We start from the raw sequence: 22,168 nt of genomic DNA, 5'->3' as shown, positions 1-22,168 counted from the left end.
GCAATGCAGACTGCAAAACTTTGCCCAGACACAGAACACGTTTTTCATTATCCTTGCTTATGTTCAATTTTTAGTATAGGTAACTGATTCACAAAAAGTAAATATTAACTGCTCTGGGACAAACTCAGATTTCATCCATCTATGCTAGCTACACCCATCTAACCATCTACTAAGAAAGTACTGAAGATACAGTTTATCCCCTGGGTAGTTAAGGATGATATGAGAGGGGCAAAATAACAATGACTCAGTATTTGGTCACACAGCAAAGTACAGGAGTACTTCGCACCTCTGCCAGTCAAGTCCTATAATTATTTATGTACTTTGCCATAAAAATGTTATAAGGGATATAAAGGTTTGAGTACTAGCAGACATAATCAGAAGATTCTACCATACAACACAGATCTTATTGTCAGAGAGATTACAGATCATAGCTGCTAAAACTCTTAATGATGAATCTGATGAGACACATGTAGTGGCCTAGATATAAAATGTATTTAATGTAAAAGATCAACCAGTAATAACATACGATTAATGTATAATTTATGGAAAAAATTCTAAATCAAAATTAGATTTATTTTCATTATGTTGATATTTCAAAAAAATGTTTCAAGTTAATTCCTGTTTAAAAGAGAAAATACGACAAAATTATGAACACAAGATACCAAAAGTAAACAAAGGTTTTAGAAACATAATTTAAATTATTGCTCTCAATACTGAGCGACTCACAATGAAGAGATAATATAGTTTCTACAATGATGGTGTCAAACCATTTGACAGGTCCAAACTCAGATTATACCTAAGGCAAAGAGAAGTCTGTATGATTGCCAAAGGACCTTGATAAATGCAAATACAAGTAGATTTCCTCTCTTAGGACAAAGAACTCATCAATTTACTAGTCTTCACCAAAGGTCCTAAAAAAATTCACATTGGTTAGTATAATGCCTTCTTCTTCTGAAAAGTTGGACTTAATACAATAATGGCTTTTACATCACTTAGACCACTTGAAGCAAAGCCAAATATTGGCTTGGAATGTCACATACATAGTTAAGTAGAAAACTAAAACACTTAGGAGATATAACAGTATGGTTTTGTAAACATATAATACTAAAAAAAGTATAAGAACTGAAAAATACATTGATTATGAAATGGTATAAGTAAGACAGACACACTAAGGCCTTTAGGGGGCAGGAGAAGACTATAAATAACCAAACATGTTAAACTACCATGATATAGAGCCTTCCTCAGATAGATGACAGATAGATATAGATATATAGTAAAGAGATAGCTAAAGAAAGTATGCTGTTTATTTTCATGCAGAATCAAATAGCTTTAATTACTGGATAAATAGACAACAGTATTTTTAGTACAAATAAAAGTAATAGGAAATTTATACAAATCTTTGTGTATTATAAGCTAGTCATCACTTTTCCTTTGTTTTTCCTTTTAAAACGCAAATCAGTTTTGAACACTTTGATATAAAATTTATATTATTCAGTTCAGATATAAGAAGAATATCACTGAGTTGGGGGGTGGAAAAAAGGGTTCTGAAAGCAGAGATCAGATAAGAAATCAGCAGAAAAAGCAGCAGATGAATATTAAGCTCAAGTTACTTCCATCACATATCCTCTGCACAACAGTTATTATCATTTGGAAATCCTCCTACTTACCTTATTAACTGACTACAAAATGTGAATGAAGAAAAGATATTATTCTAGGATGTCTTTTTTGTAGTCTATAAAGAAATGACTCATTAAAAAAAAGAATAATCGTTAGCAGTTATATATAGGAAATGAAACAAGAATGAAAAACCCAAGTACTCACAATTGAACATTTACATCCATTTATTAATAAGCTTTCAGAAACGGCTGGTTTACAGACATTACACACTTTAAGTAAAAGGATTAATAATAAAAACCAACACACCCAATTGAAAATACACTCTCGTAACAAAGGTAAAAAGGCTTAATAATACGATAAATAAATACATGTTATGAAAAGGCTTTTATCCTCAGTAAATAAAAGGTGCTTACATTCTAGCAGACTTTTCATCTTTACTTTTTCATTAAAATGTAATAAAGGCATCTTTCCTTATAGAGCTTAAAATATAAAATACTTTCTACCTCTAAGGGATTCATCAAAAAACTGGATAATTTATCATAACCCATTTAGCATAAATGCACTCACCCCCATGCTGGAGTAGCAGCTTGCCAATTTCTACATGTCCGTTTGACAGTGCATCATGCAAAGGAGTCACCCCGTCCACTTGAGTGAGCAGATCTACCTCTGGACAACGTTGCAAAATTTCCTGGACACATACTGTGTTGCCATAGTTACAGGCTTCATGCAAAGGCGTCCAGCCAGCATTGTCTAAATTAGAAATCAAGGCAAATTTTAAAACAGCAAAAGTAGGACTTTTGGTAGTGAAGTATTGATATTCTACTTCCCTTATCAGTGTGACTTTCTAAGTGCCTCATATACAAATAGAATGCTTTGATAAAAATGCCTAGGGTGTAATCATATTTCTACTTGTAAAAAATAAATTAAAAACTATTTTAAAATATTGATGTTGGGATCTGATCAAAATATAGATGTCAAAAAATGGTTGTGCACTATTATACATCAATATGTGATGAATTTCTTGATTTTGCTACTAGCAATACTTTAAAGATATGTTAGGTAAATATACTTAAATGATTTTTCTTAATGTTGAAATTAAACTATTTAATATCACAAATATTAAGACACTGAATTAGACAACAAAGATTTAAAACTTACCTTTAACATTGATGTCTATTCCTGGCATAGAGAGAAGAAGAATCAATTTCTCCACTTGGTTATTTATGCAAGCTCTATGGAGGGCTGTTTCTCCTGCCATAAAAAATTAATAGCTTATTCCAGAGAAGACAAGATATCAGCTAAAGAAAATAATCAAAGGGCATGAACTAGGAGATCTGGCCCCATGCCAGAAAATTATTTATTGAGTTTTCCTTTTGACTGGTTTAAACATCTCTCACATTAAAAAAAAGAGGGGGGAGGGAACCCCACCAATCCATAGAGCTTCTCTGTTCTATCAGCAATTCAGCAATGAAATTCTACTAAAGGTTTAATACAGGCATTGTCTCCCCCTAGTTCAAGGTTTGAAGTTTCAATCCTGCTATAAAACCCTCAAATGATCAGAGAACACCAAATATACTGGGTTTTGCAGCAATAAAAGTTTAAAGTGCAATTGCCCTCTCTTAAATTTATTCATGAACCTACGTTAAATGTATGGCTCTTTTTTATACAGCATTTATAGCTTAATTCAAATGAATGTTTCTGGCTAAGCATGAGTGCCTCTACACACTCAAGTGTAATTCAGAACTTCAAATCCATTAACAGATGGTTTGCTGCTTCTCAATAGGCTGTCTGGCTTGGCTACAGCAGCACAGAGAAGGAGAAATGGGGGAATCTTAATATAAACACACACACACGCACACGTACATGCACACACACGAAAAAAATCCCTAGTACCATTTAAAGCTGAACAAGAATGACAAATAGAATGGCAAAGTCTTTTCTAGGAGGGGTGCAGTTAGTGCCTGCTGCCTAAAATTGAATACATCCCTCTCTGCTGTAAGCAAGATTAATAAGATATAAGTGATAATTTGATGTAAGGGGAACTTAAAAAAACATAATAACTGCTTTGAAAACAAATGAAATACATACTGAATCAAACTCTTTCCTGCTATAAAATACTAAGTAGCACATTTTTCCAGTGTTCAGTTTTACAGATTATCTCTGTAACTTCTACCAAAACATTTCTTAACAAGCATTGAAAAGCTTTCGAAGTTTTTCTCTACTATTTCTCAATTCTCTTCCTCCCTCCAGTTCCTTCTGCTGTTCAGCTTAAAGCCATTCATATTCATTTTACTTTCTGACACAATAAACTAAGAAAAAGGACACTGTTTTGTGAAGTTAATATCTGAGTTCACATTTAATACATTTTTCATATTTTGAGCCAAATGGGCAGTTATTTTGAATTTGTGATATGCTATTATAAACTCATCTCATGTTGAAAGATGATCAAAGCTTGGTGCCATAATGATAATATTTGTATTAAAAACACGATATAGCTCATAAACAAGAGACTTAGCAATTAACTTTGGCCAGATACAGACTCTTGGAAGTAATTTATAATTTTGAGTTAAGGGGTACCTAAGTAAAAGAAGTGCCAGAGTGAATTATTACAACACTATTCTTGTTACTCCATCCCTTTAGGTACTTAGGTTCCAGTATAGTTAGAACCAAAAGCCAAGCACATTTCATAGTCTGGGCTCAATGCCTGGAAGAAAAGAGTCCATATGCTTAACACAGCTATGTAACATAGCCTACTTCTCATTCTTTGTTCACAAAACGTCTAGGACTGAAAGAGATGAAGACTGAATTATACTTTCAAATCACAAGACACTGATCCTAAGCAGCACAGGTTGAGGTGGAATAGAAAAGTAAGGCAGGCAAGTCTGGAATGAGCTCAACATAAGCTACACAGTGTTTAATATTTGAAAAGGCAGGTGGAGAAAAGAAGGGAAGAATACTCTATTACACCAGGTATTAAACACTTTTTTTTTTTTTGTATAAATGGCTGTTCACAAAAATAATATGCTCTCCAGGAAGGTATTTCCTGGACCTAGTCCAATATTTAAGTTCAAGCATTCATCAGGGCCAGTGTGTAAAACTCGCAAATACTGACTATAACCACGAAAAGTTCCTAGCATAAATTAATTTAGACATTTAGAATACCTTTTAAATTAGTCTTGTGAAAATTTATCTTTGTAACTAAAGAGGGGCAATTCTCCTTGGAACACGACAATTCTCCTTCTGACTTCTTTTTCAATCTTTTTAATGATGAGGAACATTTAGCAAGATTCAGCTCTCTGAAAAGAAAGTAAGACATAATGAAAGCTTGTTTCTCACCAAGGCGTAGAAGCACAAATTATATGGTGAGTTTAAAAAAAAAAAAAAATCTAGCCTTCTTTTAATTTAAACCCCCTTATTCATTCAAATCTTTACTGCTTTCTATTTTTATATTTATTTCAACTGTACAGAAACAAATTTTATGCATTAATTTTCATTTTATTACCCTCGCACCCAACAGCCCACCGAAAAGTTTATGAATACTGAATGTCCAGTAAAGCAGACGAGACCAAGTAAACCATATTTGGCAGAGAGACTAAAGCAAACTGCTAAGATCAAAATGCAGGCCCCTACTCCCTATTCTTATGTTCATATTCTAATCCTATCCTCTTCTTCCTAAAAAGATTTCAGGTTGTCTGAATTTTATATAGCATACTTTTAGAGGAGGTTTCTCATTTGGGGAGAGCTATTGTAACAACTCAGAGTATCTCACATGGCGATGCATTCTGAAATCCCACCTATATTATATTCAAGTAGTAATTTAAATCACAAGGCAAAAATTGTGTGGAACAATAATTTGATGAGTTTTATTTCTTTTGAAAAAGACTTAATAGAAAAAGTGTGTACCTTGAATTAAAGAAAGTGAAAATGTTGATCATGTGCATTTATAGGTATAAAACTGAGTTTTCTGCTATCAGTATAATTCAGACAACATCTCAGATAAAGATACAGTTCAAGAAATGCCTAAGAAGAAGAGCTGCACTCGAAAACAAAGCATAGCTGGTATATAAGCATCACTTACGGTAACTCTGGCAGCCCTTCAACTTGTTTCTGTTTAGCACCATTCAGCATTATTAAAGCCCTCTGAGATTCAAAGCAAGGCCGCGGTCCTATTTTCTTTGGTATCTGCATCTTTCCAGTCCCATGCACACCAGTTTTCCCCAAAGCTGGCAAATAGGAATATACCTGTTGCAAAATAATATTATATTGCTTTCTCAACTACAAAAACCTGGAAACAGTAAAAAGAAATTACTTGATTCATTTCACCATTAAATTTAGTTATATTTTCTTGGTTTCATCACTATGGTTGCCACCCTATCTCATATGAACATGCTAAAATATTAAGAAAGCTGCTAGTTCCATGTCATTAAGTCAATATGACATACACAAGAAAAATGCCTTCTTCAAAATAATTAGTTTTTTGAATTCAAATTTGACACTCATTTAGGAAAGTTCTTTTGATGAGTCTTATGCCCAACTTGTTATAATTAGCCTATTTTTAGTATTTATGGTTTAAGTACAACTGGTATTTTGTCATTTCCATTTTGGTAACGTCTTCCTTCAACAGAAAAGAAGTCTGGAATAAACGGAATGAGGAGCGCAAAAGTACTGAAGACAAGGATTGTTGCAAACAGTATTTGCCCAATCTCACCAATTATTAACAAGCTTATTTCTCATTTGTTGAAGAAACTTCTGGAGATATTAGATATCAATAATGGCTAAAGATAGCCAAGATAAAACTGGAAAACCTTGGATCAAATCAAGTTTATATGTGTATATACATAGGATAACTGGAATAACCTTTGGCATCATTTGCTAATTTTGCTTTTTAAATACCATTAAATACTATGTAGAATGTTTCTGGATCAAGGTCTTTCCAAAATAATAATCTTACGTACTGTGGCAAGTGATATAAAGATTCTTGTATAATTTTTCTGTTACCAATTCTTAGTTACTCTCAAGTAATTAAAATTTCTATTTACTAATTATTCCATTTTGAGGAAGGAAACTACCTGCTTTTATATATGTTTGAAAGATTTATGATTAATATGCTCTGTCCAATTATTAGAATAACTAAGAATATTTAAAAATTGAATTTATAAACTTACTTCTTAAAAATTAAAAGAACTAAAATAGAGCGGTGCTTACCATTTTCTGAAGAGAGAGTGGCTCAGAAGAAATACTAATGGAACTCTGTAAACACAACTTTTTAAAGACTGCCTCTGCAACAAACATTTGAAGCCAGGAGGAGGAAAAGGAACAAATAAAAATCTCTAATTCCTGTGAAGAAAAGTCTGTAGAAAACAAGAGAAGTAAATATAGTTATTGCTACACCTTATAAAATTTCCTTCTATAGACTATTTCCTTCATGGACTTTATTCATTCAAATGATGATTCCTATACCAGTAAGATTCACCCACATAATTTTAAACCACAAAAAACAGATAATATTCCTATTCCTTGCCCTTCAAGAGAAATTTTTATGGCACATGTTCTCACATTTGAAACAATCATTACTTTTTATTATTTTAAATAAAAGACTTGAAATTTTATATATATGTATATATACACACATGAATGGATAGATGATATATGAATAGATAGACAGACATGGACTTTTATCACTATACTTTCCAATTAATGTTAAAGATCTCTTCCCACAATAGGGCTGTGTCTTTGGAAAACTGGTACTTGGTTTTTAAATGGGCACACATGTATTTAATTTGCACTGATCAGTCTTGAGCTGATAGGAAGACATTTTTCCCCCGACAACATCCATGAATCCTATCACTGCAGAGAAGGAGGAAAGGTAAAGAAGAGGGATAATGTAAGACAAGAGAATGCATAAGAATTTCCTTAGAAGTCTGCACCCACTGTATTATACCAAGTGGGGGAGAGGAGTATAATTTTAAATGACAAAACAAACAAACAACAAACACACCAAGAGTCTCAAATCTCTTCATTCTAAAATCCTCAAGTTCTCCAATAATATGGAAATACATAAATATATACATGAATTGAAAGTGATAAAGGACTGAAGTAACTATTTCCCTTGTAAATTTAATGTTATGAATTCTCTATTAATACTCTCTGCTTAAGTAACAGAATGGATAATACACTGGAATGGTAAAGAATAAACCATCAATCAACAGAATACTAAAAAAGCTAAAATTAAGCAAAACAGGATGAAAAAAGTTGATATACAATAAGGCAGATTAAAATTAACTACAAATAATGGAAGAATAAAGAATTAGAAAAAGTCAATAAAATTAGCAAAATAACATAACAAGTCAAAATACATTTTAAAAGTTGGACAGAATAATAAACTTAATAGCAATATAAAGCTTAAAATTTGAAGTCTCTACTCAGGAGCTGAGTTCCCGTGGCTGAGCAGACTTCACAGACACCCAGTGAAATCCTGTCCTTCTCAGATGCCTTCCCGAAAGGCTAGGGCCTCTGGTGTCCTTGCAGTCCTTGCCTGACTTTCAATGAGGGAAGGAGAGTTGGGGTGGGATGGGGGTGGGGTGTGGAGAAGAACAACAGTTTAAGGAGGAATTTTGCCCCTGGGAACATTTGGCAATTTGTGGTTGTCACAACTGGGGAGAGAAGTATACTGGCAACCAGTAGGCAAAGGCCAGGCATGCTACCAACTGTCCTACAATTCACAGTTCACAGGACAGCCCCTCACAATAAAGAATTATCTGGTCCCAAACATAAACAGTGGCCAGGCTAAGAAAGAAACTGCCTGGACTAAAGAGATCTGAGGTTCTTGCTTGTGGCAGACTGCCATATGGGCAAATGGCTCCAGTCAGATGTTAAATAGATCCACCTAGCCCCACACAGACATATGGTTGCTGAATTCAAACAATCCTGTCCAAATATGGCCTCAACAGAGATATAATTTATAAGAATTGGAAACAAGAAAGGAGTTATTTACAACTTTTTGTTACAACTGACTACTTACAACCTACTAGGCTGCTAGTATTATCTGAAACTATGCAAGCAATAAACTGAAGGATGAGCAGCAAAAGATCTTTTCAATATTAAATCTCTAGTTATACACATTAAAAAAAAAGCACATCTATCATCACAGACTTTCCTACAACCAACTGATCTTACGTATCAACTCTAAGCAGAGGCAAAAGCAAAGCAGAAATAACTTGTACTGTACAGTTCAAAAGCAACGATCCCACAGTGGAACTTCTAAATGGAGTTATTCACCTAGAAATAACATTTGGTAGCTTTAAAGATATAGCAAATACAAACTATAATGGATCCACATATGACCAGGTAACACACACTTGAAGGGAATGATCAATAAGAGATGAACAAGAGAACTTAAGAAACTTAACCCCTGATTGACATGTACACACTGCTCTATTTAAAATGGATAACCAACAAGGACCTAGTGTAGAGCACAGGGAACTCTGCTCAATATTATGTAACAACCTAAATGGGAAAAGAATTTGAAAAAGAATAGATACATGTACATGTAAAACTGAATCACTTTGCTGTACACCTGAAACTAATACAACATTGTTACTCAACTAGACTCCAACATAAAATAAAAAGTTAAACAAAAAAAAAAAAAAGAAAGAAAGAAGCTTAACTCCTGGACTTTAAGACCTTCAATGGCAGGATCATTTTTATTGCCCTCACAGCTAGTAGGTTAGTAGCTTGCACAGAATAAACATTTAGTACTTAATAGATAAATGACTGAATGACTGGCAGATAGCAATAACTGGAGAGCCAAGGCAGGATGATCTTTTTTAAAAAAGTTACTTAGATCATGCCACTCCCTTTTAAAAATGGTTTCTAACCCCTAAATAGGGCTTAGAAGTTCCTACTCAAGCTCCTCTACTACTTTTTTGGCTTTACTGTGGCCACTCTTCTCCTTGCTGCTTGTCATCAGCCAGGCATCAAAAGATTTCAAACAGGCCCAACTCTTTCCTATCTCCGAGTTTTAGTAAATGTTGTGTCTTCTGAATGGAATATATTTCCCTGACTCTGCCAAACTCCTACTTATCCTTCAGGTTTTGCTCTCCATGACCACTCTACATAAAATAAGTTCATCCACCTCAACACCTAGTTTTTCTTCTTTGGAGCACTTAGCATTTTAAAATGATGTATTTACATTAACTTACAGTCTGCCTCTCCCACCGAAAGCTCCAAAAAGGCAAGCATCATATTTTGTTTCCCTCTTCCACTGTATATGAAGTGTTTAGCTCAATGCCTGGTAGAATGCCAATAAAAATTTGTTGAACAAATGAAGGCAACAGAAACATTTTGATTGAGATGATTGGTCAAATTATAAGAGTGTATATTTTTGGAAAAGGTCTGAAGCATGGAGAGGGATTAAAATAGACAGTAAAAAGAAAAAGCCAATAAAGGTTTGGAAAAACTCTCAGGAAAAGATAATGACGTAGCCTGAGAAAGGCAAAGGAAGCTTTATTAAAGTTCTCTAAAGATGTGAAAAATATTATAGTTAATTCTGATGACATGTTTTCTTCCCAGTGAAAACAGGAGCAGAAATAAACTGAAGTTAAGGATTGACAAACTATGTCTTGCTGCCTATTTTTATGAATAAAGTTTTACTGGAACACAGCCATGTTGATTTATGTACTGTGTATCACTGCTTTCTTAGTGCAGAGTTGAGTGGTTGGGACAGAGATGGTAGAGCTGAAAAGCTAAAAATATTTACTATCTTGTATTTTATCAAAAAAAGTTTGTCAACCCCTATTTTAAGCCAATACATCAGGAATTTCAATTAGGCACAAAAAAGAAATTTCAGATCTTGATGCTAAAATATAGAAAGGGATATAAGGAAACTCTTTCTGTTCAAAGTGTTTAGAAACAAGAGAGAATGGCACCTATGTGGGACTGCTGGACATGAGAGCTGACGGAAACAAGAAAGAATTTTACTTATCTACTGAAATATCTTCTGCCATAATTTTCTACAAAACAATTAACAACTAACAACAATTTTACTAAACTAAAATTAATTCAATAGATCTGAATCTGAGTAGTATCACAATATGTATTTTATACTTTTGGACTAGAAAAAAACCAAAACTTCATTTGTTATAAATGAGAAAGATGGACCAATACCTTCAGCTGGAAGCTGTATAACAGCCAAATTATAACATCTTTACTAATGACTTAGGAAAAGCAAATAATAGTTTAACTGAGCTGAAGAATAATGCAAAGACATGGTCAAACAAACAAACATACAAACTACGGAGTATCTACAGAGAAAAAGAAATGGTTCTCAATCAAAAGAGCAAAATATTGACCAAAAGGACATTATTAGAACACCTGGTTCACTTGTAGGGATGAGTGTATTATTCTACAAGCTCTGTATTATACAGTTTAACTTTGCATATTAGCTGTAGAAAAGCTACTGCTCTCTTAAGGATAAACTATTCACTTGATTTCTATCTCTTGACAAAGGCTTAAAATCAAGATGTACTAACAAAAATTTAGGAAGATTATTAATTTGAACCATTTTTAGATATGTATGTTAAATTTTTAAAACTGCCTATCTATGGCTTAATTGGAAGCCTAAGAAACCAATTGTGTGTGCCTTGAGAAGAGAAAGGAAAGGCTTAAACACACATTTCAAATGGGGATATAGTTTAAATCTCTTGTAGTTTTAAATATTAGTGATCAAACATATTGAGAGCAAAGTAATCACTCAGTCTGTCGACAGGATTACAATGGTAACATTAAAGTCTAATTTTAGCTTAAGTCAGTCACAGGCTCAAATTTGTTGAGTTTAAACTTGTGAAAACTGGGAGTAACAGTGGATAACAATGCCTTGCTTTAAAGTGAAGGGACATTCGATTATGATTAAAGAAAGCATTAAAGCTGATGCATAACATGTAGTAGAACCTTGTTAACACAAGGCTCATTATTTCATGCATTTGGCTAAGATAAGTTATATTTCCCTAGAGGTAACCAATACACACTGGAAACAACACATGTAAATACACTGATAGTCTGTAAAGGCACTGCTAATTCTATCCTGGGGTCCCCAAACTCAAAGAAATTTCATTATGGAATGAAAACAGGGAATCCTTTTAGCTGAATGTTTAGTTCCCATGCTAGCAAATAATGCCAGAATTCTGCTGTTTCTAAAATGGAAAAAAAGAAAAAAAAAAAAAGATCTAGTAGGAATGGTGGGAAAGAAATGATAAGAAAGGGTTCTGAAGGAAGATTGAATTTGAGCTAAGAAATGTTAAAAAGTCATGCAACAAAGGACAGCTACTTCACAAAAGGAACAGTAATCACCCCTCAGCTCAATGAAAAAGAAAGAGGAAAAAAAGAAGATAAAATGCTTTAGATAAAAATCTTCTAACTTCAGTACTATAAAAAGAGACCTCTCTTTGCAGAGGGCATCATCGAATAAATCCTGAACCCAGTTAGAGCCTGGATTTCTATTCTAGAATCTCTCTTCAAAGTATTAAAGTGATTGACAGCATATTCAAGAACTTTTTCTTTTATATAAAACCAAGATGCAATGAAACACATGTGTAACAAAACAGAATACTTACTTAGCAGTCTAAAATATTTTTAAGTATATAAAAATCATCTTTTATATTTGAGAGGCACAAAAGTTCACTTGCTTTAAAATATGTTCATTTTAGAAATTTAGGAAGGAAGGAAAGAAAAGAAGAAAGGGAGGGAAGAAGGAAATGGTTCATAGGGCCCTAAACTGGCTTTGCAGTGTAAGAATGTACATAAACGTTAATAACACTGTAATAACTTTGTATGTGGACAGACGGTTACTAGACTTATGGTGGTGATCATTTCCTAATGTATGCAAATGTCAAATCATGTAGTACACCTGAAACATAATATTGTACATCAACTATATTAAAAAAAAAGAATGTACACATAAAATCTTACAGAAGCCTGGAGACCCAAAAGAGTTAGGTAGAACCTTTCATAAGGTAAGCATGTGAAGATGAGTTCTGTCATCATATTGCTTAAATAATATTCCTATTACTTTAGAGGAAACTTTAAAATTAGATAACGCAGGGAGGAGGAAGAGTGAGAAAATTATACATATGTATTACTTTTATTTGCTTCATCCATGCTAATTTGTTAGATCGCCAGACTCAATGGAAAAGAAATATGGCAGCTTTTTGTTATAATAAGAAAAATTACACAGCAACAGGTACATGGGGAAAATGTTTTAACCAGTGATATAGCTGAAGTTAATCCAAGTGGCTTTATAACACAGTAAGTATTCTGATCCAAAGATTTTCATTTTTTAATACTGTTAAGTATTTATGCAGGAAGAGACCTAGAAACTGTTCAGATGGTGCAGACAACATTACAGACAGATAATGCTTTCTAGGTGAACAATTAGAAGTATTAAAGGTACTGAAAATAGTTTCTACCATGTGAGATTCTAAAACACCAAACATAAAAAAGCAAATCTATCTCTTCAATGAAAAGAGAATAAACTGATTTTAAATTTGTCTAAATATTTACTTTCACAGAACGGCTTAATTTTAATTTTTTGTTGTAGGATTAAGGAAAACATTAATAACATTATATATAAATATATAATAATTTATTTCCATGTACTATTTTCCATGCTATATTAAATTTTTATGAAAGCATCAAAATACTATTTTTGAATAATAAATGATGTGTGCGGGGAAGAAGGCTTATGTAACATAGACACACTTACCATCACATGAAAGGGAAACGTAACTTCCTAAGTCATCAGACATGTGTCGCATCACGTTTCTACCCATCTTAAGACCAAGGACAATCCAATAATCTATTGCTGCTCCAAGAATTCCAGTCAATAAGTAAGCTAGTTCATGTTTGAAGACCTAACATTGAGATTGGAAAAATATTACTAAAACATACTGAAATGTATTATTTCTATTATTTTGAATACTTGTTGAGGCAAAACATAGCTATTTAAAAAAACAGGGTATGCTAATGCCAAAAGGTATTCTTAAGAAACCTAGCAAACTAATTCCCTCTTTCCATTCTCTCCATCTCCTTCCTTCCCTCCTTCCTCCCCTGCTCTATATCTACATCTAAATCTGTATCTGTATGACAAAACAGTTAATAAAACAAATTTTCCAGGACTTATATACGGATAGCTTGTAACAAACTTTTAAGATAACTTTATCCAATGGTGTCAAGTGCTTTAGTCAGGCAATAATTCCATTAAAACAATGAGGAAGTATTTCTGTTAACAAGAATATATGACTATAAAAAAAGAGACAGATTTAGCCACCCCTACTGTTTATGTATAAAATTAACCTTTACATTTCCCTAAATGGCATTCGCCAGAAAAAGACTTGAAAAACACAATGCATACAAGCTTTAACAAGCAAGATTGTACTTTGTTGTAAAAAAAAAAAAAAAAAATCGGCTCATCAAATTTTAATTATTAAATTATATCAAATACCATTACCTTAGAGGTATAGATATCAGTTTTAAAAGTATACATATTCTTTTATATCATCATTTCTATATTAACGTTATTAAACTACTGTAAGAAATATAGCAAGGCACACAAACCTTACTTACAATAAGCATGCTTCACACTGGTGTTTAAAAATATCTTTCTAATCCATAAACTATGAAGATGAAGAGGTGTGAAAATAATATTTTTAAACACCTTTGATTTAAACATAAACACTTTTCCACAATGACATTAAAACTAGTTGAAATTCTTACATTTTTGGTATTTGTTGTCTAGGCGTGTTGGATGCGTGAAAAAAATCACTAAATTAACAGTTGGGGAGAAGCCATGTGAAAGGGTTTTAGTAAATGTTATGATATCCAAATAGATAACTGCTATGTTCTGCCCCATACTATACCTGATATGAGATTACTGACAGAGAAATCTCCAGCACTTTGAACCCTCAGTGACTATAGGATTTATTTCTCCTGCCCTCAGCAGACAAGGTTCTTATAGGTATGTACAGCATTTCATTAAGGTGTCATTCCTAGCGCAAGACGCTATTAAATGATTTCAGAACTGAGGTGCTGTTTTTGGGTTGTTGCGCAAACAAGGACAAATGGTCAAGCAGCACATACATCAGGCCCGCTGAAACAGTGTTTACTGAGGGAAAACCCACAGAGACAGGATCCTCAACAGGTGCCTAGGTCCCCTTTTGCCCTACCACACTGTTGGGTAGCACATGGCATTCTGGCAAGGCTGGATATCAGAATGTGGGAGAGAGACTCTGAAGAATGGGACGAAGGGGATTTTAAGCTGCATGATTAGGGAAGCACTGCCCTTCTGGTATGATCAGGGGCCAAGATATGGAGCCCTGACCACAGCCTGATCCTGTCAGGTCAGGATTCATGAGTGGGCCTCAGCAGGACCCCTTCTCCTGCCTTGCTTAGAGGGCTGAGTTTAAGCCTTGCAGTTGCAGTTGTGTGACACGGGAAGTGAGCAGCAGGACCGGCCGTATCAGCAGGCTGGGGAAATACCCGCACCTCCCTTGGACCCTGACAGGTGTCAAGCCTTGCAGCTGACCAGAAATAACTCCTTTGAGTATGGGTCTTAGCCAGTCTTCAATGAACTTTGCAGGAAGCCAACTCCATTCTTTGCAAAGCCAAAATGTAGATGATCACTCTGAGCGATTTTACTTCTCATGGTTCCATTTATCAAGAGAACATAAAACAGGACAATGAAAACCTCTGTTTAAACTAGCAAATGATCATGTCAATATCCATGCCACAGAATGTTCCTTCCAACATAATGTATATCTGAATATCAGCAATGACACTTCTCAGGAAGAAAGCAAGAGACTATTACATTTTGATTTCTCAAAGTATTCCCCCATCTCAATCAGGGTTACTTCAGCTCCCTGGTCCTAAGACTCTGGATAGGGAAGATGAGGTTAGCGCATAGAGCTAAGCCTCATATAAACTACAATCCAGCACTCTATCAAGTAAAAATAACATAAAACCAACCAGGTAAGACTTTCCCTCTTTCCTGATGCAAATATATGTACACGTGTACCTGACACCACAAATGAGTATCGATATTGCTTACTATTCAATTCACCTTGAAATTATTGTTATTAAGCAGTTAGAGATAGGTACGTCTTACAGTACCTGCAAGGAAAGACTGTAGTTCCTTTACCATGGTAAGAAAAAATTTGACAAAGTTATTCTACCTGTGTGTCATTGGCTAAACATACCTACCACATACCACATATACATCATAGAAAATTTTTATATAAAAAGATACTTTCAAATCAGGTTCTTGGATCCTTTTACACTACTTTCTTAACTATGACACTCACTATAACCACAGGAACAAGACACTGTGCTATGGACTGTACTCACTGTAACTTAACAATGCTACTATTTCTAGCACCGTGGAGATATATGCTTTGGAAGTGGATTAGTGGGAAAATGGCAAAAAAAACATCAAAAGAGAAAAGCTTTCTTGGAATACCAAAATGTTTGCTAAAGCTGAAAGAACAGAACATAAATACCCTAAGAATTAACAAAGAAATGAAAGATAGATATAATTTGCACATATGACATATATTTACCTTAGATCTCCCTTCTAATAGGTAAAGGCTATTAGGAGACATTCTGTCAATACGGTTCTCTATTATCTACCAGGACTAGTAACCTTCAGTTTATAAACTTGGCAATCTTCCAAAAACTGACCAGTATATAATGCAGAACAAACTTGATTCTTGGCCTCTGACTCCCAGGTTAGGGCTTTCCACAATATCCCACAGCAATAGATGACAAACTGCTCCTCTAGTACCTCTGGCAGAAGATGCAAACATAATGTACATACTGTGCCTCTTCCTATTTTAAACAGTGACATGTGAAGTAAGAGAAAGTATGTTGCAGTGGAGACTTGGCCACTAGTCAAGGTTTTGCCCTAAGAAGCTGTGATACCTTGAATAAGTTACTTATACTCTTTAGCCTCAATTTCCTTATCTTTAAACAGAAACTAGCTTCCATTTCTACCAATAATTGTAGGGTTATGGTTAAATAGCATTTAAGGACATCACAAAGAAAAGCAGAACTAACCACCAAGCTTAGTAAAATGTGTACCTCCTCCATAACCTTGACACATCCCACCTCTGCTCTTTGCCAAGGAAAGCCCAAAGCTTTCTCAGATTATGACAATGAAATTCATTGCCACTGTGTCACTCTGCAATACCTTCTGATTGACATTATGACAAAACAATATTAGCATAAACTGAGGACTTCTGTTTAGCTAATGACTTAAATTGAATGCTTCAACTAAGCAAATCAAGATACAAATGCTTTACAGTACAGAAAATGATGTCTGTGAACATGCATGGAATTCTTGAAATTGGAAACTGCCAAAAAGATTTAATTAAGTACAATAATGAATTCTAACACATAAAGTACCACAATAAAAAAACAGTTTATATGAATTTAAGCAATTCAAATGTTAAATATTAATTTGCAAAGTTTAAAACCAGTTCTCATATTACAACTGATGCTACAATTTATTGTACATTGCTTCACAAATATGTTAAATTTATTTATAAATCTGAACAAAAATCTTCAAGTTAAATATGTATGAATTTGTTACTATTTACATTAGTATTTCCTAAGTAGATTCTTATCTGTGGTAGCCTTTGGTGATTTAGTAGAACTGTGAAAACATCAGTTTTATTATTGTTTTCAATTATAAAAGAGCAATTTCATTTATATAATCAAATGGATAAAAAAGAAATGTTCCTTAACGAGGAAATATTTTCTATCCTTAATGATTCGATTGTCTAAACAGTAGAAAAAAGGCAGATGATAATCAGGATTTTATCAGTTTTAGCTTAGACATCTAGTTATACCCAGAAACAATCCTCCCTTTTTAATGCCAATTAAAAAAAAAAAAAAAAAAAAAAAAAAAGAGCCCTGAAAAGAATGTTTTCTTTAAAGAATGCCTCACACACTCCCTAAATAGAATTTTTAAAAATCAGTAAGGCCTTCTGTTTCTAATAATGGAGGCCTAGGTAATTCAGATAAACCATCTTATAGAAGAAAACTTAAAATGTTGAATAAAATATGTAAAACATCTTCAGTAAAGTTAAGAGGAATTGCTCAGCCAAGATCTAGGAGAAGGTAAAAACCAAGTGAGGCATTCAAAGCTAGATGACTTTGCCCTAAGGACATTTGCTGACCCCAGAGAAAGAGCTGATATACAGAAGTGTGGTTTTTGGAGCCTAGGGGAAAAAGGAGTATAAAAGTCATAGCCCAAGGCCTAATGCCCAATATGCTGACACCCTGCAGGGCTTCAGTCTCAAAGCAAGCATGAATCAGAAGCAAAACAACATGTATCTGTGGCCCTGTACTTTACTTTGACTATCCAGGAACCCTTGAACCAGACAACAAAACTTTTCGCTAGAGGAAGATATTCTGTGTCTTTGCCACAAACTATTTCTACAAATAATTTTTCAAATGCAATTTATGGCACACAGTCAAGCATAACTAGCTTGCAAGAGAATATAAAAGACATGAAAGAAGGAAACAGCAGAAACAACAAATACAAACAGACTCACAAAAACGTCGAATATGGAATAATCAGACGTAGACTGTAAAATAACTATTATCGCCATGTTCAAAGACAAAAGAAAACCTTGAAAACTTCATAGGGAACCAGAAACCATAAAAATATATCATAGTAATTTGGAAGGAAAAAGTCTAAAACTGGGAAAAATACAAAAAATAAAAAATGCAATAGCCATGTTTATCATATTAGATACAGGGGAAAAGAGACTAGTGAACTAGAAATTGGATGAAAACACTATCCAGAATGCTCTGAGTATAGATAAAAATGGAAAATATAGATGAGAGGGTAAAATACACAGAGGATACAAAGAGGAGGTGCGACATAAGTTCATTTGGAACTTAAAAAGTAGAGGAGCGAAAAAGGATCAGAGGAAATAAATTAGAAGAGAAACTATGTAAGAATTTTCCTTAAGCTAGAAGAGACTTCATGGCTATTTAACAGCAGAGGTCTCCACTCCACCTACTATGTTTTCTATCCCCAAAGAATATATTACCTAGGTAGCAATTATGATGATATATCAGTCATGAATAACAAGAAGGCATCACTGTATATAAAGCAGACAGTTAAAAAAAAAAAAAAAAAAAAAAAAGGACAAATTCCCAAGGTAGAGTCAGAGGAGTTGATTAAAACATTTAAGCTTGACCTAATAGGTGATAGAGAAAAATGTAGAATAACAGAGAAAACACATTTTGGCCTCTAATCTTATATGAGGTCAAAAAGAAAAGTTGAGTTAATTTCAGAAAGCAGAAATCATATAGGGCTCATTTTTTAACTATAATTTACTATTAGATATTAATAACAAAAGCATAGACAAACAAAATCTACTGACAACTAAAAGCCATCCATTTAGAATTTTTAAAACACTCTTTTAAAATATTTCTTGGATCAAAGGGGAATTTGTAATCGACAATAAAAAACACTTCGGAAAAAACAATAAGAGCACCAGAGATTAAAGTATCAAAACTTGCACAAGGAATCTCAAGTTCCACTCAAAAGGCAATTTATATTAAGTGTACATATTAGAAATAAAGACTAAATAGAAAAAAGATTCAAATATTCAAGATAGAAGAGAAAGTAAAAGAAAGGAATTTTTAAAAATGAGCAGAAATTAATGATATAATATAAAAATGTAAACAATAAAGTCCCCAAAAGCTCATTTTGAAAAGAAGAAATGTGACTAACACTTATTATGCACCTAAAATGTGGAGCAGTATGTTGCTATGCACTTTACATATTTTCTGCATTTAATTTTCCCAGTTACCCTTCATATAGATAATAATACTAAAATCACTGCATGCTGAATTTCTAACAACAAGCAAAACCTACTTATGAAGAAATGGTTCAGGAAATAACTCTTAACATCCAGAAAGGTGTTTTTAAAAACAAGTGGAACTTTTTATTAGTAGTACACCAAAAAGTTGTATGGATTCACTCAATTTTTATAATCACAAGTTCCTTAAAAATTAAAATGTACAAAAATAAAAAAATCTAGAGTGATAAGTAACTATAGATTTCTTAGCAGTAATGGTCAAGTAACTGTCCAAATGTGGATGTAGCACTACAGCCAAGTGTGAGATGACGAAACCAGCCTCTAAGAATCTTTTACCTAAAAATTAGATAAACGGAGTAGAAAACGATGTATTTGGGTGCATGTTAATTTGTTTCAAGTAATTCAAAGAATAAAGGGAAGAAAAAAGACGCATACTTCAAAGAAGTATAGGCCATATTCCATATTCCATAGGCCAATATTCATTTGTAAATTAATCCTACTTACATCATTAGACTTGCATTTTTCCTTGTGAGAATATATAGTCCACTCCAAAAGCATATTTACTGGTTTGGTCAAAAGCCCAGAGGTCTCGCTTCCTGACCAAAAGATTTCAAGAAGAACTGCCTTTCCTGTTATTTTCAGACTCTGAGAATCTGACCAGTCATACAACCTAATAAAAATATGAATGAAAAGTATATCTTTATGCCAATTTGACCACTACAGTTATTAGGCATAATATCTGCTAATTTGATCATTATGGTTATTAGGCATAATATTTTGTCATAAAACAAAAAAATTCTAGCAATTTCTGAATACAGAAAAGTCTATTAATATATAAGGATTATAATATCTAGTTATAATAAAGGACAAAATTTTTTAAATGGCTTCATTTCACATAATCATGAACAAGTACACACTAATGCAACTGCAGGTTTTAGAACATATGCAGACTTACAGATATTACAGATTCAGTATTAAAACCTGGTATAGCTTTTTACTTAAGCATTCAATTACTAAAGAATTCAAAAATATACAAATTCTGAAAAATAAAAACAGTCGTACCTATCCAAATGTGTAAGTTAGTGAAAAATAAAAATATGAAGTAAGGAAACAGGAAAAAAGCATACAAACCTTTACAGCTACTGAAGGACTGAATCTAGACATATGTTTTTAAAATAAATCTATATACTTGAAACTAGAAAACAAGGTGGTTTTTTTAGAAATATGTAGATAAATAATTAGAAAAATGGTACATAAGACAATATATAGAAAAAATGTTTTTTGATGATTAAAACTCACTTTTGACTCAGATGTCGGACTTCACTTTCAACTAAATTAAAGAAAAATTTGAGCAGTGTCAGGTGGAGCACCTTAGAACCAATAATATTTTCTGAAATTTGATGACAAAAGCTTTCACTGAAAAGGCAAGACCTGGAAAACATGAACCCAACAATCTATATAACATGCAACAACTCATTGAGTAATTTGTGAGCAAAGTATTTCTTTTTTCAGAAAAACATTGGAATTTTAATAAAGCTTGCTCCAACAAAATATAAAGCAAATTCAACAAAATTTTATTAATATTTTCTTCCTTTAAAAATTAAACCCTGTCAAATATCCCATGACAGTTAATTTTCTAATAATAGAGATCTAATTCCTCTATTTTTTAATGATTGTAATGTTTAACAACCATCTGGTACTCTCCCCTTGTATTCTTTATTTCACTGAAAAAGAAAAAAAACTATGAATTTCATTAAACCCTTTTGATTCAGATGACCAGTTACACTTTCAATTTATAATACTCTCTATTAATCCTCCTCTTACTCAAAATTATTTTCTTTTTCATTATTTAGTAAAATGAAGGTCATTTAGAGCTATTTTTTTAGAGTTTTAAAAATTCAGTATTTATTTTCTTTCTGTCTTCTGCAGCAGTCCTATCCAACAGAACTTTCCATGATGATGGATATGTTCTAGTGAACACCTGAAATGTGGCTTGTGCAAAACTGAGGTGTTGAATTTTTAATTATTTAATCTTAATTAAATTTAAATATAGTCACATGTAGCTAGTGGCTATGGGGTTGGACAGCACAGTTCTATAGTATTTTTTAAAAGAGAACATAAAATTACTCAGAACTACAGGACTAAGAGAGATAGTCCAGGCAACAACATTTATTACAATTTTCTTCCAACTTCATTATCAATTATACAAACAATGTACTTATAACTCTGTACCTCTGTCTCCATCTTCCCCATCTATTTTGAATACCACACTCTCAGATTAGGGGGGCCCTTAACAGCTATTAAATGTAACACTCCATTTAATACTCAAATCTGTTCTAAAAGATCCTCCTTGACCATATAGTTATTCAGTCTATCTGAAAACTGCCAGAGATGGATACCATAGTATCTTTTCTCTTTTTCTAAAAACACACATTATGAAGTATTTCAAAAATACACTCAGGGACTTCCCTGGTGGCGCAGTGGTTAAGAATCCGCCTGCCAATGCAGGGAACACGGGTTTGAGCCCTGGCCCGGGAAGATTCCACATGCCGCAGAGCAACTAAGCCCGTGTGCCACAACTACTGAGCCAGCGCTCTAGAGCCCACGAGCCAGAACTGCTGAGCCCATGTGCCACAACTCCTGAAGGCCGCGTGCCTAGAGCCTGT

General features: G+C 33.5%; 1 protein-coding gene across 1 annotated transcript in view; it reads right to left on the bottom strand.

Annotated features, from left to right (window-relative positions):
- The window catches only part of SLF1 (SMC5-SMC6 complex localization factor 1), a 60,017-nt gene that overhangs the window by 1,081 nt on the left and 36,768 nt on the right, over positions 1–22,168 (bottom strand). The window contains exons 13-20 of the mRNA XM_061187998.1: positions 20,802–20,933; positions 20,007–20,172; positions 13,376–13,523; positions 6,823–6,968; positions 5,696–5,859; positions 4,780–4,913; positions 2,776–2,868; positions 2,185–2,367 (exon numbers count right to left, since the gene is read on the bottom strand). Coding sequence (XP_061043981.1) covers positions 2,185–2,367; positions 2,776–2,868; positions 4,780–4,913; positions 5,696–5,859; positions 6,823–6,968; positions 13,376–13,523; positions 20,007–20,172; positions 20,802–20,933 — 1,166 coding nt within the window. The remainder of the gene's footprint in view (positions 1–2,184; positions 2,368–2,775; positions 2,869–4,779; positions 4,914–5,695; positions 5,860–6,822; positions 6,969–13,375; positions 13,524–20,006; positions 20,173–20,801; positions 20,934–22,168) is intronic.

This window comes from Eubalaena glacialis, chromosome 4 (assembly GCF_028564815.1).
Source record: "Eubalaena glacialis isolate mEubGla1 chromosome 4, mEubGla1.1.hap2.+ XY, whole genome shotgun sequence".
NCBI classification, from domain to species: Eukaryota; Metazoa; Chordata; class Mammalia; order Artiodactyla; family Balaenidae; genus Eubalaena; species Eubalaena glacialis.
This window is presented reverse-complemented; position numbering and strand designations above follow the sequence as displayed.